This window comes from Felis catus, chromosome A1, assembly GCF_018350175.1.
Source record: "Felis catus isolate Fca126 chromosome A1, F.catus_Fca126_mat1.0, whole genome shotgun sequence".
Taxonomy (NCBI): domain Eukaryota; kingdom Metazoa; phylum Chordata; class Mammalia; order Carnivora; family Felidae; genus Felis; species Felis catus.
The window spans coordinates 118,649,728-118,676,679 of NC_058368.1; the positions used below are offsets into that span (position 1 = coordinate 118,649,728).

A 26,952-nucleotide genomic window follows, 5' to 3' on the forward strand; every position below is an offset into this window, starting at 1 on the left:
AGATCATGACCTGAGCCAAAACCAAGAGTTGGACGCTTAACCAACTGAACCACCCAGGCACCTCTAGATGCACCTTTTTTTTTTAAATCTTTATTTTTGAGAGAGAGAGAGAGAGAGAGAGAAGAGAAGAGACATCATGTGAGCAGGGGAGGAACAGAGAGAGAGGGAGACACAGAATCCAAAGCAGGCTCCAGGTTCTGAACTCTCAGCACAGAGCCCAATGCGGGGCTCGAACTCATGAACTGTGAGATCATGACCTGAACCAAAGTCAGACACTCAACCGACTGAGCCACCCAGGCGCCCCTAGATGCAACTTTTTAATCAGCCTCCTATTCTTGGATACAAAGGCTGACTGCAATTTTTCATCATTCTAGAAACTCAGGTCAACATCCCCATTGAGGATGCAGAGGTTAAGAGCATGTATCTCAGAGTTAGACAAGTTGCAGTTGGACTACTTATTCATTTGACTTTACATAAATTATTTAAACCTGTCGACTCTTATTTCTCATCATCTATAATGATAACTCCTGCCTCTGCAATAACGTGAGGATTACACAAAAGATGCTTATGGGTTGCTGAGTTGAGAGCCTCTGCATGTTAGTAAATAAATGTTGGCTGTTTTTATTTTTAACTTACATATGCATGTTGAATGATTTCCCTAGGACTTAAAGATGTTGAACTGCTGGGTCAGGGTATGTACATGTTTTCAAGGCCCTTAACTGATATTCCCGAATTTGCTCTCAGCAGATGGCAGACCGCACCTCCACGTACCTCACGTCCTTGCCGTACTCGTATTACTTTTTTTTGAATGTAAATTATAAATACAATTTTAATGTATCTCTTTTTTATTTAACTTGGCATTTCTGTAATTCTGGGTGAAGTTGGGCCTTCCCCTGTGTTTCCTGCAGATTTATATTTCTTTTCTATTGAATTGCCTGTTTTGTGTTCTTAGCCTGCTTTTCTATTGGTGCATCCATCTTGTGATGGTAAGAACTTTCTAGATATGGAGGCTATGTCACCAGTATTTTTTTCCCAGATTGTCGTTTATCTTGAACTTTATTCATGGCACTTGTGGTTTTGTTTTTAGGAATATTTTAAATTTTTAACAAAGCCCAGTCTTTTATGAAATTAGTCCTTTTTCTAGATGAATTTTGCCTTAAAAGATCTCCATTCTAGGATTACAAAACTTTTTTGTTTTCTTTAAACCCATCAAGAATATATTTATGTAAAATGGAAACTCTCCATTTTCTCAAATACTTACCTGATTGACCAATAATCGTATAATGAGAAAATTCTTCCCCCCTCTACTACTTTTACGTATCACCATATAGTCAGTCCTTTATACATTTTGGGGTCTGATGAAGGAGTTTTTACACATATTTTTCCAAAGGAAAATAAATTGGTTTTTTTTGTTCATTATCCTGCAATTATCAATCTTTAAAGAAAAAGCTTATCTTAATTATTTTTAATCTTTCTGAAGTCTGTTTTTCTCCTGATTCTTTATATGTCAGCAAAAATTCTCAAAGTTGTACCCCATATCTGTGTGGAGGGCCATTGCCTATCATGTCGTTCCTGCAAGTCGATTTTCCTCAGGACTTCACTGAGTTCTGCCTAGTGGATATTCCTCTGGTGACAGGCAGAATGTTGACTGTGAACCTAATTGTGCTGTTGAAACTTCATTTCCCTTTTTTTGTGCATCTTGATTAGTATTTCACCATGGTGGTGAAGGAATTCAAATTCTGTGTTGATGTGGGTTTTTTTTTCTTCATTCTGTAATTTTTTCCTTTTTAACTAATGTCTAAAGCAAGGTTAGTGCTACAGAGAACACCTGGAAGGTGTTAAACTGCAAAGGTTTAAAGCACCAAATTACAATAGCATGCGTCACCCACAGATTTCTGATCCCCACCATGAGCTGTCCTTTCTTACTCCTCTGAGATCTTGAATGTCTAGACAGACATTCTTTTTTCTGTGCCCTTCATTTTCCACGTCCTTGTACAGAGTAGCATAAATAAAACAAGAAAAGACTTCTTTCAGAAGAAATCCTAAATAGGATTCTTTATGTCATTCTTCATGACAACTTCTGAGATCTGAAGGCTTGCCTACTAATGATAGGAAACAGCCCCAGACTTTGAAGACTGTAGACTCATGGAAGCAGCAGAGCCATGCAATGCATTCCAGTTTTACCCATCAGTAAAGGAGAACAAGACAGATGATGCAGGACTGGGACATTGTAGACTGTTAGGATGAAGGATTGATTGCTATTAACCACAATCCTGAGTTCTCAGGTAACAGAGAGCCCAGATGCAAGCCCACCTTCCTCTCTGCCCATCCCACCATCACTTGTGCTTATTGGAATGCTGCAGGCAGGTTCTCAAAAGACAGGGATCTATCACAGTAAGAGCTTTTGGATCTTAGTATAGCAGTGGGTGTGGATACTCTGGATTCTTTTTTTTTTTTTAATTTTTTTTTTTAATGTGTATTTATTTTTGAGAGAGAGCAAGACAGAGTGTGAGCTGGGGAGGGACAGAGAGACAGGGAGACACAGAATCTGAAGCAGGCTCCAGGCTCTGAGCTGTCAGCAACAGAGCCAGACTCAGGGCCTGAAGTCACGAACCGTGAGATCATGACCTGAGCCGAAGTCGGATGCTTAATCAACTGAGCCACCTGGGCACCCCTGGGTACTCTGGATTCTTAGGCGCTAGATATAAAAACGTACAAAAAATATGAAAGTTATTAAGATGTATGACTTATATAATCAGAAAATACAAATTTACTTATCACGTTGGTACATATTAAATCTAGTCTTGAAAGAATTACCTATAGGATAAATGAAGTCTAATTTACATAGTGGATAGTATATGTTTATAAACTTCCTTAAAGATGTTGTGGAGATGAAGAATGTGAGAGGCTCGAGAAGATTTTAAAGACAGTGAAGAAAATACAACTAACATTTGTACAAGCAGAGTAAGATCACATGATATTTCCTAAGGAATGACAGAAAAATCAGTGGAACAGACAAGAGCATCTAGAAATAGGACCCACACATATAGGGTCAATTGATCTTTTTTGTTTTTGTTTTTAATTAAAGGAAGCTTAATTTTTTTAATGTTTTTTATTTGGGGGGGAGGGCAGAGAGAGGGGGGGACACAGAATCTAAAGCATGCTCCAGGTTCTGAGCTGTCAACACAGAGCCTGATGGAGGGCTTGAACTTGAGGACTGTGTGAGATCATGACATGAGCTGAAGTCGGATGCTTAAACCAGCTGAGCCACCCAGGCACCCCGCTCAGTTGATGTTTGATAAAGCCATCAAGATAATTCAGTGGGGAAAGGATAGTCATTTCAGCGAATGGTACTGGTGGGAGAAAATCCATATGGGAGAAAAATAAATGAAATCTTTGTCTTAGACTATATATAAAAATTAACTCAAAATGGATCATATTCCTAACTCGAAGAGCTAAAACTACAAAACTTGTAGAAGAAAACAGAAAATTTTGGTGACCTTGGTTTAGAAAAGATTTCATAAATAGAATACAAAAAACTGGAAACATAAAAGAAAAAACTTATAAACTAGAGCCAAATAAAAAACTTAAGCTCTTTAAAAGATATTAAGAAAAAGAAATGGCAAGCTACAGATGAGAAAAGTTTTGCAAGATGTGTATCTGGTAAATGACTTGTATCCAGATCATATTAAAAATAACTCAAGTAATTGAGTAATAAGAACACAACCAACTCAGTTTTAAAAATGGGTAAAAGATTTGAACACTTTACCAGAGAAAATTTACAAATGACCAAAAAGTGCAAAAAAAAGATGAGCACCATGATTAGTTCTTAAAGAAAAGGAAATCTAAAACATAAATTATCCTTTCATGCCTACTAGAATAGCTAAAATTTCAAAATTAGACACCTGACCATATCACATGCTTATGAAGAGGTTGCTGTAGGAAAGCAAAATGACCCACCTGTTTTGGAGAACAATTTAGCGATTCCCGTTGAAGTGAAACGTACTTACTATATGACCTACTCCTACCATTTTTTGCCCAGTTTCACTACTAGGTATTGACCCAAAAGGTGAAATTATAGTCCATAGAAAGACCTGTATGTAAATATTTATACCAGCTTTGTTCCTAATAGTAAAAACTTGGAAACATACCTAATGTCCATCACCCAATGAATGGATGAACAAATAGTGGCATATCTGTAAACTGAATGCTACTCAGTGATGAAAGGATTGAACCACTGGTACGTATAACAGCTCAGATAGATTTCAAAAGTATTAGGCTTGGTGAAAGTGGTTGCCAGGGCTGGAGGTGGAGGGAGGGGGTTGATTTACAAGGGCACGGGGGTATTTTGTGGGTGATGGAAATGACTTTTATCTTGATTGTGGTCGTTACATGACTGCATACGTTTGTCACAAATGGAAGTGGGTGCTCAAAAAGGGTGAGTATACTCCGTAAATTTCAAAAACACACATAGAAGGTTCTTAACCTTCTTCCTCATTAAAAAAGGCAAATTAAAAACATGACCTTTTTGTCCCCACCTCTCAGTTTGGCTAACATCAAAGTTTTGGATGTTGTTGTCAATGATTTGGGGAAGGAGTCACTCTGAAATCTCATGGGACAGCCTCTGAGGGTAGTTGAGGAAGATCTTTCACATTTAAAAACTGGAAATTTCACATTCTTGAACTGGAAATTTCACTTGTAGGATTTTTTTTCCTAAATGTAAGACAGGTACAAGGAAACAGTAGTTGATATCGCTGTTTCTCATAGCAAAACCCAGGGAACAGCCTCATTTGCCTCACAGAGGATATCAGCTGTGGTGCAGGGACAGGCTGTGAGGTAGATAAATTTATGTGCCAATAAGCAACAATTTCTTGATTCTGTTAAATGAACATAGTGTACAAAGTGACATGTACAGTGTACTTCTGTTTGTTTTTAAAAAGCTGTAGGTATTTATACGTGCGCTTGTGTGTGCATACACTGTTAGAGATATTGGAGCTGATGAGGATGACATTTCTGAGACAATTTCTGCTTGTAACCACTGCTTCCAGTCTGTCTCCTATTTTTCTCAATTCACGTGGTAGTAGGTTCAGGAAGAAATACTCATGTTTCACTTTACCCAGAGGCTGCCTTTCTGTACCTTGGTCTCCTCCTCTAGCTCAGGTCCGTTTACCATGCATTGCAGTGGTGAGGTCGCATGGTGGAGAGACATGTACTGAGTTCAGAAAAAAAGTATAATTACGTCCTTGGCTCATATTCGGATGCCACCAGGAAGCTCTGCTAGGTGAAGGGGGAGCATCGGTAAGGGAGGTGTGGAAATTGGCAGCACTTTCTGAAAACGAGGTGGTTTGGGAGGCTGTCTTCAATTTAGTTTGGATATTAAATTAAAATGGACATCCTCAAGTTATGAGCCTTCCCTCTTCGGTGCTATAAAAAGCCCTTTAGCCGGGCTGTAATTTGACTCTCCTCTCTGTAATGTTACACAATATTCCTATGGTTACAGAGCCCGAATAAGTGGAAGCTAATCATTAGTTTGCTAAATGTGGTCCCATGGAACAGTTCATAACTCCCAGACCTGCCAGCTGCTGCTCGTTTAGTGTCGTGCTCTCTCCTTGGGTAGAAGTTGGTTTGTTCCTGCGAATAATGTACAGTAACAGTTGTCTCGCATCCAGGAGCCGTGCGCTATGGCAGCCCTCCATGTGGCTCAGGGATGGGGATGGGAAAAAGGTCAGGCTAAGCAGAGTTTTTTGGTACATACTCTTCCACAGGAAGAAACCATTAAGGGAGTAAGAGATGACAAAGCAAGAAAAGAATTAAAGCGGCAGACGTTTTGGACATTGGGGTTCACTTTTCAGAAATTTGCTGTGATAGAACTCTGGAGTTGACTGTTCTGTGACCTTAGAAATAAAATTGCGCTCTCTAGGTTGTTCAGTGTTTGTTCCGTGTGGCAAGACAGACTTCATTAATGCCCAGGGTCACCTGCAAAGGCGCGTGCTGCCTTTAAGGGCCAAAGAGTTGATAAGCTGGGGTCTTTTCTATCTCATCTAATATGTATCAGGGGAACATACTGAGAGCAGTCAGTACTGGCTGGATTTGTGCCCTTTCCTGGGGATTAGAGCCTAAATCCTTAATCTACTCATGATTATTTGGCCCTTCCTACTAGAATGAAAGTGGGTTCTTTCCCAGTAAATGGAAAATCCATTGTGCCCACCTGTGACTCATTCCTCCTTCCAGCTGAATGGCTGTTGACTCTGTAGGAGAAATCTCTTTTTCCTTTGAGACTGTCGAAAAAGAGTCCAGTGGCTGTCTCTGCTCACCTGCTGTATCATTTAGGTCTCTTTGGATTATTCAAAAAAACAAACCAAACAAACAAACAAAAAAACAAAAACCTGACCTTCCCTGGCTTAAGGAAAAAGGGAATTTATTGGCTCATATGACTAAAAAAGTATGGCGATATATACAGACTCCACCCAAATCATCCAGACCACCTGTCTCTGCTTCTCTCGTCTCTGGCTTCGTCTGTCAGAGTTGACTCTGAGGATCTAGATGGTGACACCTAGCACAGTTGGATAACCTTGCAGGTAGAAGACCAACAGGGAATAGCAGACAGGCTTCCCCTTGTCTTCCAGAAAGGTCCTGAAGTTCATTCTGATGCAGCTGGCTTAAGTATGAACCAGCCATGAGGCCAGAGAGATGCTGGGATTTGATTGGTCTGTCTAAATCTTATCCTGAAGCTCCCTGGAAGCTGGAGCCTTCCCCCAGGCACGTGCACTAGGAACCAGAGAAGAATAACAGCATGATGGAACATGAGGCACTGTGCAAAAGGAAACAGGAGCGAGCATTGGGAGGCAAATCACTAACTAGTCTTGCGTATGAGGAAGCTGGATTCTGTCTTCAGTTTCCTGAAAGACATCACTTCTGACCACGTCAACAGTAGTAAGGTGGGGCCCTATTGGTTTGTGAAATCATTCATACTCCCCAGCCTCTGCCTCTTATTTTTATTTACCTATGGGCTTCCCAGGAAGACTAACCATAGGAGTGGTCCCTCCCTTAATAATACATGCTCCTTTAATATACACACCTTGATTTACTAGTCTACACAAGAGGAGACAAGAAATGATAAGGATCCATTGTAATTATGGTGGTCCCCATTGCACTTCTTGGCTTACGGTGGTTAAAAAAGTACTTATAAAAGTAATGGAATACCACTTTCTTACACCAGACACAAAAATAAACTCAAAATGGATGAAAGACCTAAATGTAAGACAGGAAGCCATCAAAATCCTCAAGGAGAAAACAGGCAAAAACCTCTTTGATCTTGGCCATAGCAACTTCTTAACACGTCTCTGGAGGCAAGGGAAACAAAAACAAAAATGAACTATTGGGACATCATCAAAATAAAAAGCTTCTGCACAGCGAGGGAAACAAGCAGCAAAACTAAAAGGCAACCAACAAAATGGAAGAAGATATTTGCAAATGACATATCAGACAAATGATTAGAATCTATAAAGAACTTATGAAACTCAACACCCAAAACACAAAGAATCCAGTGAAGAAATGGGCAAAAGACACGAATAGACACTTCTCCAAAGAAGACATACAGATGGCCACCCGACACATGAAAAAATGCTCAACATCACTCATCATCAGGGAAATACAAATCAAAACCACAATGAGATACCACCTCACACCTGTCAGAATGGCTCACATTAACAACTCAGGCAACAATAGATGTTGGTGAGGATGCGGAGAAAGAGGATCTCTTTTGCACTGCTGGTGGGAATGCAAACTGGTGCAGCCACTCTGGAAAACAGTATGGAGGTTCCTCAAAAAATTAAAGTAGAACTACCCTATTACCCAGCTATTGCACTAGTAGGTATTTATCCAAGGGATACAGGTGTGCTGTTTTGAAGGGACACATGCACCCCCATGTTTATAGCAGCACTATCCACAATAGCCAAAGTATGGAAAGAGCCCAAATGTCCATCGATGGATGAATGGATAAAGGGTGTGTGTGTGTGTGTGTGTGTGTGTGTGTGTATACACACACACACACAATGGAGTATTACTCGGCAATCAAAAAGAATGGAATCTTGCCATTTACAACTACGTGGATGGAACTGGAGGGTATTATGCTAAGTGAAATTAGTGAGAGAAATACAAAAGTCATATGACTTCACTCATATGAGGACTTTAAGAGACAAAACAGATGAACATAAGGGAAGAGAAACAAAAACAATATAAAAATAGGAAGGGGGACAAAACATGAGACTCATAAATGTGGAGAAAAACTGAGGGTTACTGGAGGGGTTGTGGGGGGGGTGGGCTAAATGGGTAAGGGGCACTAAGGAATCTACTCCTGAAATCATTGTTGCACTATATGCTAACTAATTTGGGTATAAATTTTTAAAAATAAAAAATAAAATAAAAAAAAGTAATGGAATAAAGTCATAGTATAGAAAATATAAAAACGATTATAGTTCTAACACTTTAACCCAATTACTATTTTAATTTTAGAGTATTTCCTTTTAGCCTTTATTCATATAAGTTTCTTACAAACTTTTAAATCTTGGTGTGTTTTTTTGTTTTTGTTTTTTTGTGTTTTGCTTGATATTGCATGATAAGCTAGGCATTGTCCATAGTGTTACATGGTTAGCATTATCATGTAAATGCAACATAATATTCCATCGGGGAGACATGCCAAAATTAATCATTCTTCCATCATTGAACATTTAGGTTATCTCCTTTTAAATTTTTTCCTGCTGTTGAAAAGCATTAGTGTGTATTGAACATTTCTGGGGTATGTAACTTAAATCTTGCTTTATCTTATTTCCTGAGGCCAGATTGTGAGAAGTGGGATTACAGCTTCAAAGGGTATAAACATTTTTATGACTCGATACATATTGCCAAATTGGTTTTCAAAACGATTGCATTTTATCTCTTCTGCCTCCAGCAATTTATGAGAGGATCATTTCACTGCATTTTTGCTGTCCATAGACATTTGCATTTTTAACCATGTTCTTAGCCCACAAAAAAATAGGTGCTGTTTTGGTTTTAATTTGGATTTCTTTGGTTAATAGGGAAGCTGAATGTTTTTAGTATTCTTGTGTTTAGCTGTATTTTCTGCTCCTCTTTACATATGGTCTTTTCTTCTTTTCAGACCCCAAAACTGCTTCTGAAGCGGAGACTGATATCTGTGCCGAATGGGAGATAAAGACAATCACTAGTGCTTTGAAGACCTACCTAAGGTAGGGGCTTTTCATTTGCAGGGCAGGGTGCCAGCTTGTTATCATGCAATCAGGAAGAAAGCAGTTTTATTTTCAGCCTCCAGAGAGCTGCTGGGTGGGTGTCTGAGATGTGGAAACAGCTCATGTGTGGGTGCAATTAGCTCAGCTGGTCACACCAGTTGTAAGTCCTCTGTACTTGATGGGGTGCCATTGTGCGATGGTGCCATTGAGTGATTCAAGAAGCTTTGCTTTTTATGAGAAGCCACTATGAGAATCAGCCTTTAACAGAACCTGAAATAGGCTCTTTCCTGAAATCCCCACATACTCTATTAAGAAAAGAAGGAGGGGTGCCTGGGTGGCGCAGTCAGTTAAGCGTCCAACTTCAGCCAGGTCACGATCTCACGGTCCGTGAGTTCGAGCCCCGTGTCGGGCTCTGGGCTGATGGCTCGGAGCCTGGAGCCTGTTTCCGATTCTGTGTCTCCCTCTGTCTCTGCCCCTCGCCCGTTCATGCTCTGTCTCTCTCTGTCCCAAAAATAAATAAACGGTGAAAAAAAATTTTTAAATAAAAAAAAGAAAAGAAGGAACCGCATATCTCATTCTGTTGACAGTGTGACTACATGTCCTGTGTATTTTGGTGGTTTTGTGCCTTGTACAGATTGACTGTGTTGCTGACATTGGCCATTGAATATGAGAACTTAACGGGTGTCCCTTTTGACTCCTTCTCTAACATTGGAAAACGTTCCTTTATTGAAGAGACTCCTTTTCTTTTAACAATATATGTCCTGTTCGTCCTCCGTCCCTGCCCCTCCCTTGGTTATTAAGGAATGGGTGAGTCAAGCTGCCTTCATATTGGTTTCATGAAGTGACCAAAACTTACACTGGACTTGAAGGCTAGGGGAGGGTCCAGTGTTCAACAAAGAAGAGAACTACACTCATGAATTACAAAAGCATTTGTTCACGTTTTACGAAGATTCATTTGGCTCAAAAACCAAGGAGAGCAATGGGAAAGGAATGAGTGATGCAGGTTTTATTGGCTATTGGGGAATTGATGGAAGGATCTTGAAGTCATGAGTAAGATGTAATGCTAGTGATGATCAAGAGTCAAATGAGGGGATCCAGTGAGAATAAAATAAAATCTGAGCCAAGAATAATTTATAGTGTGTTGAGAAGCTTATTTGGACTGTCAGAAAAAAAGCTGAAGTTTACAGTTAAGCATACTCAGTAAACATATTCTTTAAACATTCATACCACAAATACTACCATTGTAGTTTATACAAAACTATATTACAGAGGTTTGTATTTAGCACTTACCTTGTGGATGTTGATAGTAATTAGCTAATAAACAGTAAGTATAAAACATTAAAAAAAACAGATAAAATTTGATTATACCTTGCCTAACGTTAGGGGATCTAGCCCTTTGGCATTCTGGAGAAACACTCGGTCGTGAATTGGTCACAAAAACACAGAAGTCTCTCATAGTGTTTCCAGAGGAACTGATTGTAATAACAAGCTGCTGGGGAACACAAGAGTTTAAGCACAGGTAATTGCAAATGTTTAGTTAGTTGCCTTTTTCTCAGACACCTCTTAAAAGGCTGTTGTCAATGGGTGAGTCACCGACTGAAAGGGAAATCTCTTGGTTTGTGCTAGACTTTCACATTAGCACTTTCCTGGTTGTAACTAGGAAACATAGTTGCATCCATTCCTTTTGAAAAGAAAGAGTGAAAATGTCATGTGAAATCTCAGGACCCTTTCAAAAGGGAAACTCAGTTGGACTAAGCTGAGTTGCTGTTGTGTCCTTTGATCTTTGTCTCTATACAGTTGGGCAGCATCTAAGCCACGATTTGTAGTGTGATTGTTTTTATGAAGCTGACTTGTGTATATCCTTTTATCCCAGAATGCTTCCGGGACCACTCATGATGTACCAGTTTCAAAGAAGTTTCATCAAAGCAGCAAGTAGGTTTTCTTTTTGTCACAGTTGTAAGAGGGAAAGGGATAGATTTTTCTATTTCAAAGAACAGTCAGTATCCCAAAATAAATACTTTCTACCCTTTATGTTTTGCGTGTAAACTACCAACATACGTGCTCATGAGGTAGACACAAAATAGAGATGAAACTAAACTAGGATTGTCAAGGGCCTTGCTACCATGTTGAATTTACAGTTGAGAGGAACTTCAGAAGTGTGTTTTGGGGTTGGGGGGAAGAGAGAAAAGCAAGTTTGGCTTTCTAATTTTGATTATTGGAGTTCTAACTCCTTGGGTTGTTTCCCAGCCCTTGAGTAGCATTTTGCAGAATGAATCAGAGTTCGCACATTACCTAAATTGAGCATTGGAAGTGTTTCCTTGAATATGACACCATTTATATAACTTCCCAGTCCTCTTTCCATCATGGCTTCCATTTACAGCTTATGATCATTCTTCAGCTATATCGTCCAGGCCCCTTTGCGTCATATCACTGGTATTAAAATACATAGGGATTAGGTGCAAGCTACCCTAAATATACTGGAATCTGTCGACGTGGGGCAGGGCTCCTGTAAGGAGCAGTAAGATTCTCTTATCAGATTTAAATCTGGCGTGAGTCTCCACCGTGTTATTATGTCGAGAGTCTCTGTGCCTCTCTCTGCTTCCTTTAAGCCTTCAGAGTCCATTTACCCTGGTAGCCACTACTGGCCTAATTGATTAATACCTAATGTTCTGATGGCCTTATCTTCTCAAGTTGTCTCCTTAAAATAGGGAGGAGAAAGACTTGAGAGAAAGCTGGGAGTGAAGATCATGTTTATGTGATTTCTTTCTCAGAGAAATTCCAAACCTGTAGCAGCCATTCTCTAATTAAACCTCACATCAGTCCTATAAATAGGTGTGGTGAGCACTATCAGTCTGTCTCCCAGAGAAATGAAGCCACTTGCCCAAAGTCAGCCGAGCCATGGCAGGCCAGGATTGAGATTACAGGCTGGCAGGAAGATTTACATATTTTACCAGCCATTTCTTCTACCAGGCTGGTTGGTTGTCATGCATGAATTGAGAACAACCGGACATTACCTTTGATTTGTTGGATGCTGTCTTGAGGCGTTGTTTTGATACTTGAGACCCTTGTAATGTTGTTCATGTACAATTTGTTTATCATTTGACAAGCGCATGAAGTTCCTCCCTTCCTTGAAATGAAGCCGTCATTCTAGGAAGCCAGCTGCTACCAAGTTTCTGCCTGCTCTGAGTGTGCAATTGACTGGCTCCATTTCGTCCTGTCATCATTTTGGCTTGAATTCTCTGACGGTCATTTTTTTTAATAAACTGCTACAAGAGGCATCATTAAAAACACTTCTAGATCTAGTCATGAGTGCGGAGAACAGGATCTTAAACCTTTGAGAAGTCCTTGGTCTCTTAGGGCCCAACCTTTGATTTCCTTTGATTTTGTCTTGCAATCTGATTTGCCTGTGACACTGATCAAATACTGCCTCCTTCTTGCCTTTGCAGAACTGGAGAACCAGGAGTCTCGAGTCTCTGAAATCCATAGCCTTGTTCATCGGCTCCCAGAGAAAAATAGGCAGATGTTACAGCTGCTCATGAACCACTTGGCAAAGTAGGTTTGACACCGAATGCTGCCCTTTTATCACCCCTAGGAAGTTCATGTCTTAGCGCTAAAGCTGGTCTCAATGCTGCTTATGTTTCCCTCTCCCTCTATTGCATCAGGTATGTCGGAGGCTTAGGAAAGAAATGTGTGAAATGTTCGCTGCAGTGGATAACAGCACCAAATGCCAGCTGATCTTTGCAGAGGAGGCTGGGGAAATGCCCATGATATCGGGCCACTAGGCAGAGTTGTCAGGGGGCTTTTGCTCTTGTGATGATCAAGGGCAAACAGGAATATGTCATCTGAGATAACTGGGTCACAAGCAGAGTTTCCAGGAGTTCTCTGTCCTTGTGATAATCAGAGACAAATAGGAATATGTTGTGGGTTTATAGACCTGGGATTTGGAGTAAAGAGGCCTGGGTTCTAGAGTTGATTGTTCTTAACAAGCCACTTTATGAGTACTGGACAAGCCACAGAACCTCTCAATTCCTTAGTTTCTTCATCTGTCAGATGAATGGATAGTAGGCTCCCCTTTAACTACAATGTCACTGATTTGAAAAGTAACATGTATTAAAGCCTAGGGAATAAAGGAATTTGGCAAGTGCCCACTTCCCCTCCAAGATCATCAAAGCATTCCTCGAGAGGCCTGATTTTCCTGCTAAGAATATTTGCTCTTGGAATGGTTTTGAATTTGTGTACTTGCTCTTGCTGGACCCTTTTAGGAATGGCCTTCCTGACTTCCCTTGCTGTGTCAGTGACTACATGTATGTATGTTCTAACCTTCCACTGACTTTGATGAATGTCTTTGGAGACTGGCGTATTAAAAAAGACAGAGTGCAACAGCTAACTTAAACCATTAAGCCCTACATTCTACTGAACTGATTGATGTGTTATACATTTGGCCCTTTCCCACACTTTCCTCATGCCATTAAGTCAGGTCTTTGGGGTAAGTTGATAGTGAGCTGAGGAAGATTATACCGGTTTGTTTTCATATTTCTACCAAGCACTTGATCCTACCATTTGGGGAGAGAGTGTACGTGTTACCATGAAGATTTCTGCAGATCTTAATTATGAAGAAACGAGAGTGTTTAGCATGTTGGTCAGAAGCAATTAGGCAGAGTCCAGGTTTGCTCCATTATTGGTCACATGTATTTCTTGCAGCCCCGTATTGGAACTGCGTGTTCAGAAACAATTAAGCATAGCAGAGAACATGCAAGCTTACAAGGAGAATGCCCAAAAAATGTCAAAGAATTCTGATGAAGTGTGTTTAAAATAATGGGAATTGGGCTTTCAAAAGTAACTCCACATGCTCGGAGCTGACGGTTTGGTGCCTCTTCCACACGACCCAGTCAGGCATTTGTTAAATGGAAAAGCTGTTTTAGATCTTAATTGCAAAACTTTGCACACTTGAAGGGCCTTTACTGAAACGGGCAGTTCCAGATACTTACTCCAGCCAAGTATGTGTGGGGATCCTCGTGGTTGTTGTATGGCCACTAGGTTTTGAGCCTCCTGGGAGCAGCTGGAGGAGAAGGCTTAGCAACCCTCTGACAGCAGTGGGCTTTTCAAGCTGTGGAGTTGTGATGAGAGCTTAATTGGACTGAGTATGATGGAGAGTAAATGGTGATCCAGCAGAGCCAGTACTGAATTTGCCCATTGTAAAACTGCCCTGAGGACTGAGCCTGTTTTATCTCCTACAGGGTAGTTTGCTTTCTCCCTCTTGTCCAACTCAGCACTCTCAACCCCGTTAAATTCAGTTCATCTTTGTCCCTGAACTAACAAGGAATAGAACTATAAGATGGAAGTGACAGCTTGACCTTGACTTTTTGCCTTCTAATGAATTTAAACCAACTTTGTTGTTGGAGTTAGTTATAGTATAGCATTTATGGAGCATTATGCCTTGTTTTTGATACCTCACTGTGATTTTCTTTGGTTCTATGGGGTTATGTGGTTTTTTGTTGTTGTTGTTGTTCATTTAATCGTTAAAAGAAATCTACATAGAGACTGCAGAGTGACTCAGAGCTGATGTTACAACACACAGACTCAGGTTCTCAGCAGGCTGTGTTCTTGGTCTCAGAAGATGGGGATTTAAAGTGTCTTGGAGGAGATGGGTATAAATGAGCATTGCTGAATCCAGTAAGGAGTATTTATTTAGTTCTGAAAAAATGCTTTGGCACCCAGAGGAGTTCTCAGATTCCACTTAAATGCTGTATGCTCATTTACAGCGCTGTCCCATTTTAAAATTGACCAGGAGAGGCAAGTTAACTTGGAATAAGGAGTTTGTCTGTTTAGTCCAGTTTTCTCAGTTTCAGATTTACCCTCGGATATGCCTCATCTGTTGTTCCTCTGGTCCACTTACTTAACACTCAGCTTCCTTCCTAAGTTTTGGTTTCAGGGCTGGATCTGCTGGAAAACTCGTGTTCACTTCTCTCCTTACCTACCGTGTTTGCCCTGTGCCTCTCAGGAGTCTGATTCAAAGGGAAGACATGTTGTATTGTGTATTTCTTAGAGTGCTTTTTTGAAATACTTTCCAAAATTGATTTATTTTCACTGTGGAGGGAGAGTTAAGACATTTTATATTTAATCCCGTGTAGAAATGTGTTCAGAGGGGATAAAAGTCTTAGAGGAGGATATAGTTACAAACTCAAAAAGCCTTCAAGCAAATGATTACCAGGGAACATCCAAATCATAGAGCTCTTGGGTTTGTTTCAGACCTCAGGGGGAACGTAAAAATTACAGACAACTATGCACACATTTTTGTTGTTAAAGCTTAAATCTATGATAATTAGGTGTTTTCTTATTGGATCCTGGAATCTAGTATACAATCTGGAGTCATGTGCCTAGTCACATGCCCTCAAAGCACAGTTAGACTCACTTTGGCTGTGTTTACACTTGACATTGGGGGACCACACCCCTGCTCTACTAAATTGAACTCTGTTTGGGAATCTGCACATCTGGTTCATTTCCCAGGTAATTATGATGCAAAGAGTCTTTTGAGAACCACTGGCCTAGAGAATGGGCCACATGCAGGGGTTTTCTAGGAGAGAGAAATGGCACTGAGTGGAATGGATTGGGATTTAACCAAGTATTAGACTTTGGCTCAAGCATCCGACTTTGGCTCAGGTCATGATCTCACCATTTGTGGGTTCAAGCCCCACATCAGGCTCTCTGCTGACAGCTTGGAGCCAGCTTCAAATTCTTTGTCTCCTTCTCTCTCTGCCCCTTCCCTGCTCATGCTCTCTCTCTCCCCCGCCCCTCAGAAATAAAATAAACATTTAAAAAATTTTTTTTAAAAAAGGAAATAGGACAAAGAACCTCCAAGAAGTGAGTTTAAAAAGGAGATTTTTATAATGAAATTACTAAAAAAATCCAGTTTTGATTTCCCATATCCTTACAGTTTGACGCTGCATTAAATTGAGTTTCAGCAAATGACTTTGTTTTAAAATCATGCATAAAGTGGAGAGGGTGGGTGATGGGTATTGAGGAGGGCACCTTTTGGGATGAGCACTGGGTGTTGTATGGAAACCAATTTGACAATAAATTTCATATATTGAAAAAAAAATACAGAAGCCCTAACTGAAAAAAATAAATAAATAAATAAAAATAAAATCATGCATGAAGCATTTTTAATAATAGAAAACTAAGCTGGTTGTGGGGCCTTGTGGAAATTAATCAGTCAACCTCTTGAGCCTCAGTTTTCTGAGTTCCCTTCTAATCATGTGATTCTGTGTCTTCATCAGGTAGAAGGGGTGGAAAAGAGAAGAACATCCCCATATTAGAATTGTACAAGGAAATAGGAGTAGATGAATAATAAAGACAAATTTCATGGTGGTTTCCTCATGTTTATATATTATGATGACTCCAAGTATCTTGTATATCCCCACACATACCATTCATAGTGGCTCATCGTCATTTTATTACAGTGTTTATGCTGCATTGGGAGGATTTCAAAGGACTCTCCATGCATCAGGAGTGGCTATTAAAAATACCTTTTCACAGCTGGTTTTCCCAAAGCGCTTACTGAGAAATCAATCTCAGTCTCTCCTTTTTTGAAGCCACCATTCCTTTGTTGCTAGGATGTTGTCAAAAGGGTAGAGGCATTTTCTTGCTCCTCCAAAGAGGTAGTGTATCATTTAGGATGCTCTGGGATGTAAGAAACAAAATCCAATTCAAAATGGCTTAAACAGTAAAGGAATCTGTCTCTCATTACACAAAATCAGTCAAGTACTCAGGTTATTTCTATGGTCTTGCTCTTAGCCAGCCTCCTTGTGTTGGCTACGTCAGGGTCATAAGATGTCGTGTTGCATCCTTGCACATCTATGGTTGTTCAGAGGCAGAAAGAGCATTACTTATTCTTTGCTTCTCTTTTTAAGAGCTATGATGATATTTTCCTCAGAAGTTCTCCAGCAGACTTCCCATCACATCTCATTGGTTTGAAGCAATCTCCAGCAAGGGGAAGGGGGCCACCGTGATTTTTTATGCCAAACAGGACTTACCTGGGCCATATGTGAGAGGCCTGGATATCAGTATAAAAGCAGAGCTCTGAATCAGCAGTCCACATTGCTTACTGTAAAAAGTCTTGATAAAAGAACATTTGCAGTGTCTGGGTGGCTCATTTGGCTGAGTGTCCGACTCTTGGGTTATGGTGCCAGGGTTGTAGGATCAGGCCCTGAGTTGGGCTCCGTGCTGGGTGTGGAGCCTGCTCAGGATATTCCCTCTCTCTCTCTCTCTCTCTCTCTCTCTCTCTCTCTCTCTCTCTCTCTCTCTCTCTCTCTCTCTCTCTCTCTCTCTCCCTCTCTCTCTCTCTCTCTCCCTCTCTCCTTCTCTCTCTCTCTCTCTCTCTCTCTCTCTCTCTCTCTCTCTCTCCCTCCCTCCCTCCCTCCCTCCCTCCCTCCCTCTCTCCCTCTCTCCCTCTTTCTCTCCCTCCCTCTCTCCCTCTTTCTCTCCCTCCCTCTCTCCCTCCCTCTCTCCCTCCCTGTCTCCCTCCCTCTCTCCCTCCCTCTCTCCCCCTCTCTCCCTCCCTCTCTCTCCCTCTCTCCCTCCCTCTCTCTCCCTCTCTCTCTCCCTCTCTCCCCCTCTCTCCCTCCCTCTCTCCCCCTCTCTCCCTCCCTCTCTCTCCCTCTCTCCCTCCCTCCCTCTCCCTCTCTCCCTCCCTCTCTCCCCCTCTCTCCCCCTCTCTCCCCCCCTCTCTCTCCCTCTCTCCCCCCTCTCTCTCCCTCTCTCCCCCCCTCTCTCTCCCTCTCTCCCCCCCTCTCTCTCCCTCTCTCTCCCTCTCTCTCCCTCCCCCCCCCACCTTCTGCCCCTCTTCTCTGCTTGCTCTCTGTCTCTAAAACAAATTTAAAAGATCAAAAAACAAAAAACACTTAACAAAGAGCATTAAAGCTATTGAATGATCCTCACATGGTGTGTTAACTCGATTTAGACATAGGCCAATTTGGGAGGGGAGACTACTACATCTGCAGTGTGGGCACACATACACTAAAATTACAAGATTCAGGGGGTGGAAGGTGAGAGAGAAATGAGGAGGGCAAAATGAACTTTAGTCTCATTGTCAGCTGCTGATTTCTATTATTCTGGTCATTACCCAATTGTCTCATGTTTATTTGAATGATATGTTACTTGTTGTGGCCTTGAAAAAAAAGGACAAAATTCTGTAGATGGCAGAAATCATGAAAGAATATTGCGGGGCAAATGCTTGGCATACAAGTGAGACCTTAGCAAAATATGTAGACTCCATTGTCACAAGTTATCAAGGGTTGAGCATTTAGTGGCTTGGCTGTTTTCACCTTCCTGTGACGGGAGTATGAGTACTTCCAGGCATTCCTGCAAATCAAGAAGGATGTCTTCATATTTCCTTCATGATCTAGAAGCAGAGTGAATTGGGTTCGTGTGCAAATGCCTGTGGTTATAAAGAAAGTCATTGTTAGGCCTTGGCACCAAGGAGGATGGACCATAATGGTTAACTAGCATTTTCTGAAGTTGTTTAAGAAAGGGTTAGAGTAAAAGGAAGTGTGCATGGATACTTGGCATTAACATATATCTCATAGATACTCTAATACTGCTTCTTCTTCCATCCCGAGTCTAAAAGATAAGATTTAGCTTAGTGAGGAGCTGTTAAACATGTGAGAAGAGCTAGTTATTTCCCCATCAAGACTAGTCCAAACAAAATAGCTGTGGAATTTTACAAAGCACATTTAAAAGAAAATAGTACTTTTGAGATGATGACTTTCTAAGACGGAAAGCTCCTGTGAGCTTCTCTGGCGCTCTTCCCTCCGCCATACACCCTGGCTCCTAAGCCTTTCTTCTCGCTAGTAACCACTGGCCACCCGCTGCTGCCAGTACAGAATTGCTTGGCTGCTGAGCCACTCACTGGTGGTGTACCCTGATACCCCCATGGAGCCATGTTGACCACATTCTGCAGTTCCATTTGGTTTCTGTCTCACTGAATCCTACCCTGCACTGCTAGTTCTGGTGATTTTAACCCCTTTGTGTCTCTTAAATCTGTCCACCCCCCTGTCCAAGCTGGCATCATCTCTTTCCGAGACTGCTTGCAAAGGCCTCCTCGCACCTTGCTCGGGCTCACTTCCAATCCCCAGAGTGCACACTCTGCAGCCGGGGAACTTGGAACTCTACAGATCTCAACTTGGGATTCCCTTGCTTAAAAATCTTCAAAGGAAGCTTTCCCATTGCTCTGAAGATACCGCTCTGGGTATGGCCTCCAAGGCCGTGTCCACATCGGACCCTTTCACACTCAGCGGCGTCATCTTGTGTCCCTCGTCACCACTGCATCCCTGCTGCATAGTGCACGTAGACATTCATGCGTATTTGTTGGGTAGAGGCATGGAGGGTCTCTTGACCATTTCTCAAACATTCTCTTCCCGGCTCCCTCTTTTTGCCTCTTTCAGTTCATTTTCCTCTGTGTGGAATGGTCCCTCCCTAGCCTCTGCCTGCCAAAGTCTACCTCATTCTTTAACCCTAACTCAAATGCCATTGACTACAAGAATCTGTTCTGCCTCAAGTGCCCTCTCACTTTCCTCAACTCCCATAGCCTTTGCTCATTTCTCCCTTCTAGTGTGTATTACATTGCACCTTGTGGAAGTTTACCAAGTGTCTGCCTTCTCACTCCTATTAGGTTGTGAGCTCCCAAGGGACAGGCAGTCTGTCTTCCTTTATCTTTTGTTTCTTGCCTAGAGGTGGCAAACAAGGGCCTCCAGCCGGAGCAGCCCATACATGTGTTCTGTCTGGTATTGTGGTTCCACATGTTGCTGTTTATAAAATTTGGACAGGTTTCCAACATTTTTAACTGGGGTGATTTTACTTGAAAGAATTTAGATCTCTTTGCTCACAGTTGACTACAAGTGGGTAGAGTCCATGCCCTAATGCCTTGGACATGCCTTCTTCAGTGCACCAAGGCCTAGCTGTCTCTGTTGTCCCTTGTGCCCCCTACCTGCCTGGCCATGGGGTAGGCATTTGGATTTTCAGTCCCTGGCCTGCCTATCTGCTAATCCTGAAAGAGAGGCTCGATACTGGACGATCACATAAATAAATGAACAAGCAGAAATGGGCTGGGAGAATTATTTCCCTGACCAGCTCTGTGTTTCTCCTGAAATATTTATTATTTCTGATAAATTGGAGGTCCCTGGAAGAAGTGGAAAGAAGTGCTTCTGGGCCTGTTTATGTGTATGGGCTGGGGGAGGGGGGGGAGTGTATTTTTTTTAAGACTAAGAATGGGATTCTCAAAGGACCTTCTCTAGCTATTTTTGGCAGAGTGTAAGGAAAGTTCATTTAAAGTGACACTGCAAAGAGGACAACCACATACTTGAAAGCAAACAGGCAACTTAGCACTTTAAATTAATGGAAGCGTAGGAAAAAAATCAGAGCTCTATCCTCACTCAGCCTCGCTGCCAGACCTTCACTTACTTTCAACTCAAAGGTGTCTCTGTTCTGTGACCTTCCAGGCTTTAGGGTTAGGACAAGGCAAGACACAAGTTTAGTTGAAATTTTTGCTCTGAAAAAAAAAAACAAAACAAAACAGCGACATTTCTGAATTCAAGGAACTAAATCTTTCACGTCATAAGAAACGCCCATTCTGCAAGGGGAAATGCTTGGCTTCAAGCTGTTACTGCACGGCGTCTTGGAGCGCCTTTGATTTGGGTCTCCTGTTCGTACTGAGTTGTTCCACTTCTGTTGGGTTAATTTTTTCAATGACTTTCCTGTTCTTTGATGTACCTCTTCCTCTTCTGAACCCAGAGTCAGCCATGGAGCTCCCTCTCAAATTCCAGGAGGAGCAAAGAGAAGGATGCTATCTTTTTTCCCTTTCTTAGGGGCTGCTCCCATTTATTATGGGGTATCACAAAAGTGAGAGTGTTAACTAACAAGAACATGACTTAGTTTCTTCTTTGCCAACTTTTAGCAGAGCCAGCTGTCTGTCTTTTCCTTTTCCTTTCCTTTTTTTTTGTCTCTTGCATTTCTGAATTTGAGTCATCTTTCCTTTTTTCTCGATGCATCTAGCTAAAGGTTTGTCTCTTTGGTTTATCTTTTCAAGAAATCAGCTCTTAGTTCCCTTGATCTTTTGTGTTGTCTTTTTAGTCCCCCTTTCATTTATTTCTGCTCTGGTGAACCAGACTTCTGCATTAGCCCCAGGATTGGTTTCGTTAAATTCTCTTTGTGGCTGAGCAGCAGTGATTGCCTGACTCACATTGTTTGGGGCGCTGATGCCCTCTCTTGTTGTGTCCTCTTTGCATCAAATGGTAAGCGTTATCTGTAATACTTATTTTCTTACACTGACGGGTTTCCTAACCAGTTCTAAACAACTGTTGTGGCTCAAACCTGGCAGCTGCCACGAGGCAGTCGGTGTTCATCAGTGAAAGCACAGTGACTAAGAGGCCATTTCTGGGCCCAGACAACCAGGTCTTGCTCTTGTCCCTTCTGTAACCTTACGTGAATTGTTTCACTATGCCCGAGTTTCCTCTGAAAATGGAGATTGAATAATAGTGTTAGGAACTTTTAAATTAGCACATCAGATCCTTTTGGCTTCTCCTGTGTGTACCTCAGCCAGCAGTGCAGTAACCAGTTGTGTAGGCTGCACCCTGCTTCATGCAGTTAGAGCTTGGTGGCTTGTCACCTCATGCCCATTCCATGTGCCTCCGGCCTCTTACCTCCCACCCCGAGGAGGCATGACACATAATGGCATCTCTACCTGCACAACCTGGAAGCAGGGGGGCCCGAGGGTAAACCTTTGACTAATGGGAGGAGGGAGCTGGGCATTCAAAACAGTAATCCTTAGCCACTCGTGAGATGGTTCCAAGAGACAGAGCAAGTGCTGGGGCTTGGACCAGCCAGTGGCTGGCTTCTCTGGTTCATTCCTCCTGAGAACCGCCTAGTAAAGTATATAGAGGTAAACTATAAAAGCCTTCAGCTATTTTACTCTTCTTTATGGGAAGCCTAGAGACAGCAATAGCACCTGCCTTCTTAGGGTTGTTATGAAGATTAAATGAATTAATCCACATGAAGCTCTTAAAAGAGTGTCTGGCATATAGCACACCCACCATAACTGTAAACTTGTACAATCTGTTTGAGGAATTGGGGGGTGGGGGGAGGAGGATCATGGAGCTGTGCCTTTTAAAGTGAGGGAAGATGGGGAATTGTTGAAGCAATTAAACCAAAACAAGTCATTCTTACCAAGGAAATGGATGGTCCTTTCTTCATAGTTCCATTATTGGCCAGCAGATCCCTTAGGGCTTGGTGCTAAAAACACAGCACGTGCAGTTCTTGTCCACTTGGGAGAATTTTGTGTGTGTGTGTGTGTGTGTGTGTGTGTGTGTGTGTGTGTGTGTGTGTGTGTTCATCTTTGCCTTGGCTTGTTTTGGTGGTGGTTTGTGCACATCTGGCCCAAAGGGCTGACCATGGCTCTCACCCTTCCTCACAAGGTCATCTGGGAGAAAGAGCCCGTTAATTCCTGCTTTCAGGTCATACCTTACACCAGGCTTCACACTTCCCTGTGAGTATTCAGTGCTCTTCATGAGTCAAATGCCCTGTAGAACAGTGCACCTGTTAGAAAGAAGCTCTGTGGGGTTGATTTCTATGGGAGGTGACCAACTACTCACCTTCAGCCTGCTGCTTTTTAGTGTTGCAAGGCTGATTTCATCTCAGAAATAGCTGTCTGTGCTGCAGTTTAATAGCTGTTAATTTCCTGGAGGGGAATGACACGTTATATCACGAAGACTCATCTTAGTCTGCACAGTCTGGAAATTTCCACTCCTCTTTGTGATCTTCAAAATGTTTCTCTTTGTGGGAGAGTCTGACTTCCCTTCGTTCTTACTCAGTTTCACTGCCCTCTCTGATGCCATTCCCAGATTAAACATTACCATCCTCTGTGAAAACGGTTCTCTGTGCCTGCAGGTTACCCCGTAGTACACTTGAGACACAGATTTCCCTCTGAGTTACTGAAGTCTGTATTGAGGTATTAATCTATACTCTGAGGAAAGTTGTACGTGTATTTATCCTCATTCTGTCTTGGTAGACACTCTTGCAGCTTAAAAAGAAGGTTTGAAGAAATCGTCAGGTGGTTTGAATTTTGGTGTCCATCTTTTCTGCTTTCTCACAGGTATAGACAAGTTTTTCTTGCAGTAGTTTAGTATGCTCCTTTTTTGTTTTCAATTTGGTGGGATAAATGTAAATCATTATTTCTTGGTTCTGTGCAGTTGATGGTAGAGGAACCCAAATTGTTTGGCCTGTTGCTATATTGCAAGCTTGTGTTCTACGCATTTAGGAGTATAACAGGATTTGATAGAATAGGATCACTAATTTATAAAAGTCCGAGTGTAAGTGAGAAAATGTGATGACCTTAGGCCTCAAGAAAGAGCTGCTATATTGGGTCATTGGTTGTAAACAGCAGAAGTCAACTGTGGCTAATAAAAAAAGAAGTGTTTTATGCAAGTATTCTGGGTCAGTCACATAACTGAAAGTAGAGTTGAACCATCAGACATGGGAAAGCAACCTCATGGGCCCTGAGGTGCCTGGTATCCTACTCTCCAACTCCATGTTCCTATGCCCTTCACTCTTCTAGAAGATTGTCTCAGATCTTGCTACCTATTTTACTGAGAAATCAGGAGAACTTCCAGAAGCTACCACACCTGTGCCTGTTTCTACCTTTCATCCAGGTATGCTAGAGGAATAGTCTTGTGCTTTCACCTAAAGGCAACCCCTGCCCTGGGGCCCTAGAGTGGATTCCTTTTTTTTTTTTTTTTTTTTTTAAGTTTATTTATTTTGAGAGAGAGTGAGAGAGTGAGCTCTGGTATGCATAGGTGTGGAGGAGGGGCAGAGAGAGAGGGAGAGAGAATCGCAAGCAGGCGCCCAGCTGTGGGTGTGGAGCCTGACTCCAGGATCGAACTCACTAACCATGAGATTGTGACCTGAGCCGAAATCAAGAGTCAGATGTTCACCCCACTGAGCCACCCAGGGCCCCCCCCCACACCCCCCGCACTGCTTCCTGACTGCGTCCATAAGGACTTGGCTCCAACAGTTTTCCCCTCTCTCTCCTACATTATCAACTTTTCAGTCTCTGTTGAGTCTTTCCTATCAGCACGTGTTGTAATTTTTGTGATCCTTTACAAATGAAAAACAACAACCACCACCTTTCCCACTCTTGCCTCCCCTTCTAGATACCGCCCCATTTCTTTCTGCTCTTCTCAGCAGAATCTCTCAAATAGTTGTCTTTGTTACTGCTCCCAGATCCTCTCTTGAACCTACTCCACATGGGCTTTTTTACACCCACTCCTCCACTGAAAAGTGTCATGTTGGTGTTGCTAAATCCGTTTCAGACTTCCCTTCCCTGATCATTCTGAAGCTTTTCACAGTTTCTCACTCCCTCTTCCTTGAAATGCTCTCCTCACTTGGCTTCCAGGGTACCACACTCTCCTGTTTTTCCTCTTCCCTTGTGGCTGCTCCTTTTTAGTCCTGTTTGCTGTGCCCCAGGGCTCAGCCCTTGAATCTTTAGGCCTGATCTCACCTTCCTCTTCTCCTCCTCAATGAGGCCTTGCTCTAAGATGGTAACTGCCAGCCCTTGTGCTCCCTCTCTGCTAGCATTGTTTCATTTTTTTCCTTAGCACTTATCATTATTTCATATACTCTATATACTTGTTTATTGTTGTTTTCTTCTCACTGAAATGTAAGCCCCTGAAGTCAGAGACTTCAGTCTGCTTCTGTACTGCTATATCCTCAGCATCTAGAACAGTGCTTCGTACATAGTAGGAGGCATTCATAAATATTTATTAACTACTAAGTAAAATAAGAGGTGGAAAATATCCAGGGAACTCACGGGTAGCTCCTTTGGAGCACTGCATTTGGAATGTCCTAGCTCTGATCACCTGGAATCTCTCTTGGGATTCCATGCAGATTTACATTCCTAGTTAAAGAGAGTTCTAATACCCTCTCTTGAGTAATGCCCCCGCTTCTCTAGTGAGGCAGTAGTGGGGTTCTCAACTGACATTCTTGGTGGAACCACACATAATGAGAAAGGGGTAATCCAAGGAAAACTGGATGCCATTATTCAAAGGATGCTGGATGGGTAAAAGTACCAGGTATTCGTTGTGTTTGCTGAGACACTATTTTTTGCCTTACAGATTCCCTTTTGTATAGACCTTGGCACAAATATTAATTCTCTGGTAGATCTCCTAAGTGCCTGGGTAACCCTGCTATGCATCATTATTTAGAAGATGGGGCCATCAGAATGATAAAAGCAGCAAACATAGCATTCTTTGATTTCCCTAATACCTCAGCTCAGTTCCCCAGAATGCTTGTTTCTCCTTCTACATGAGCTAGTACTTTATAAAAGCCTGGGGCCTCCTTTCAGAGCATGCCTTCAGAAGTGCCCTGCACCCAGGATCATCCCCAGTGGAGTTTGACCTGGAGTGGAGGTGCTGGCGCTGGCTCGGGTCAGCAACACCCAGCCCTGGGCCATTTAAACCCATGTCCTTAAGTCACCAGGCAGGTAGCAGTTTTCCATTTCAAGCATGTCTCTCCGTCTAGCTGGCTAATCAGGTTTTCTTGTTCTGTTGAGAGATAACCTTGACATTTTGCTTCTTTAAGAACTATACTTCCTTTCTCACTAGAACTGCCACTTAACCTGCTTAGCATGGCACCCAGATGAAAGTTTTCCTCCCAAAATAGTTAGAATGTTTCACAAGATCATTCTACCTGGCTCTAGCCAGATGTTTAATGAGGCGGAGAATGTTGGCAAGACCGTAGATTATCCTTTCCTTGTCATGTCATTAATGTGCCGTGACTCTGGACATGAACAGGCCCATCAGAAATTGTTTTAGTCATGGTTAAGTCTGATCTTAACTCATTTGAAAAAGAAGGGAAACCTGAGGCAAATGCCTTGATACTTACTGGTCCTTCTAATGTTCCTCCTTTGGACATGGGAATCCAAAAGTGAATCCCTGATGAACAGATCTGTAAAGGACCAGAATAATGGTTCATTTTAAAATAAAGCCAAAAGGAAACATTCCAAACTGAAGCACATTTCAGTAACAAAAAGTCCAAGTTACATGCCAGTTATTATTAAAGGAGGCTGTCCCTGTATCCATATGCTCTTTGGGATTTGGCAGCGTGTTGAAACCAATGCTATTTGTGTTGTTGATAATCAAGAGCATCTCTGAGGCACCTGCATGGCTCAGTCAGTTAAGCATCTGGCTCTTGATTTGGCTCAGGTCACAGTCTCATGGTTTGTGGGTTGGAGCCTCACATTGGGCTCTGTGCTGATGGTGCAGAGCCTGCTTGGGATTCTCTCTCCCTCTTTCTCTGCTTCTCCCCCACTCATGCTCTCTCTTTCCCAAAATAAATAAATAAACTTAAAAAAAAAAAGAGCATCTCTGCTGAAGCTAGCTAGGACAGAGCTGGACTGAGAAAAAGACATGGGACAGCACTGTTAGCATCTATTTCAGCATGTATTAATTTCTTGAGCTCCTGTTATGCACACGGCACCTATTCAAGATGCAAACTGTTACTTCTCTTAGGAGGTGGTAGGAGGGAGCATTGGCCCCAAAAGATGTCCTACTCCTGTGTTGTTACAAACTCATTTTATGCACAATCTTGAGGAAGTTTACCAAATCTTGGATTTCTTTGTCCACAAAATAGGGGAATTCTTCTTGTAGTAAAAACAAACAAA

General features: G+C 42.0%; 1 protein-coding gene and 1 long non-coding RNA gene across 8 annotated transcripts in view; one reads left to right on the forward strand and one right to left on the reverse strand.

Moving 5' to 3' along the window:
- Window positions 1-26,952, forward strand: part of ARHGAP26 (Rho GTPase activating protein 26) — a 427,680-nt gene that overhangs the window by 259,319 nt on the left and 141,409 nt on the right. For all 7 annotated transcript variants that reach the window (XM_011282717.4, XM_019833787.3, XM_011282723.4 and 4 more), the window contains exons 15-17: window positions 9,158-9,245; window positions 11,119-11,177; window positions 12,692-12,797. In XM_011282717.4, the coding sequence (XP_011281019.1) occupies window positions 9,158-9,245; window positions 11,119-11,177; window positions 12,692-12,797 (253 nt within the window). The remainder of the gene's footprint in view (window positions 1-9,157; window positions 9,246-11,118; window positions 11,178-12,691; window positions 12,798-26,952) is intronic.
- The window catches only part of LOC109501125, a 30,873-nt gene continuing 22,361 nt past the window's right edge, over window positions 18,441-26,952 (reverse strand). Inside the window, exons 2-3 of the long non-coding RNA XR_002159086.3 lie at window positions 26,175-26,237; window positions 18,441-18,681 (exon numbers count right to left, since the gene is read on the reverse strand). This is a non-coding gene — a long non-coding RNA (uncharacterized LOC109501125). The remainder of the gene's footprint in view (window positions 18,682-26,174; window positions 26,238-26,952) is intronic.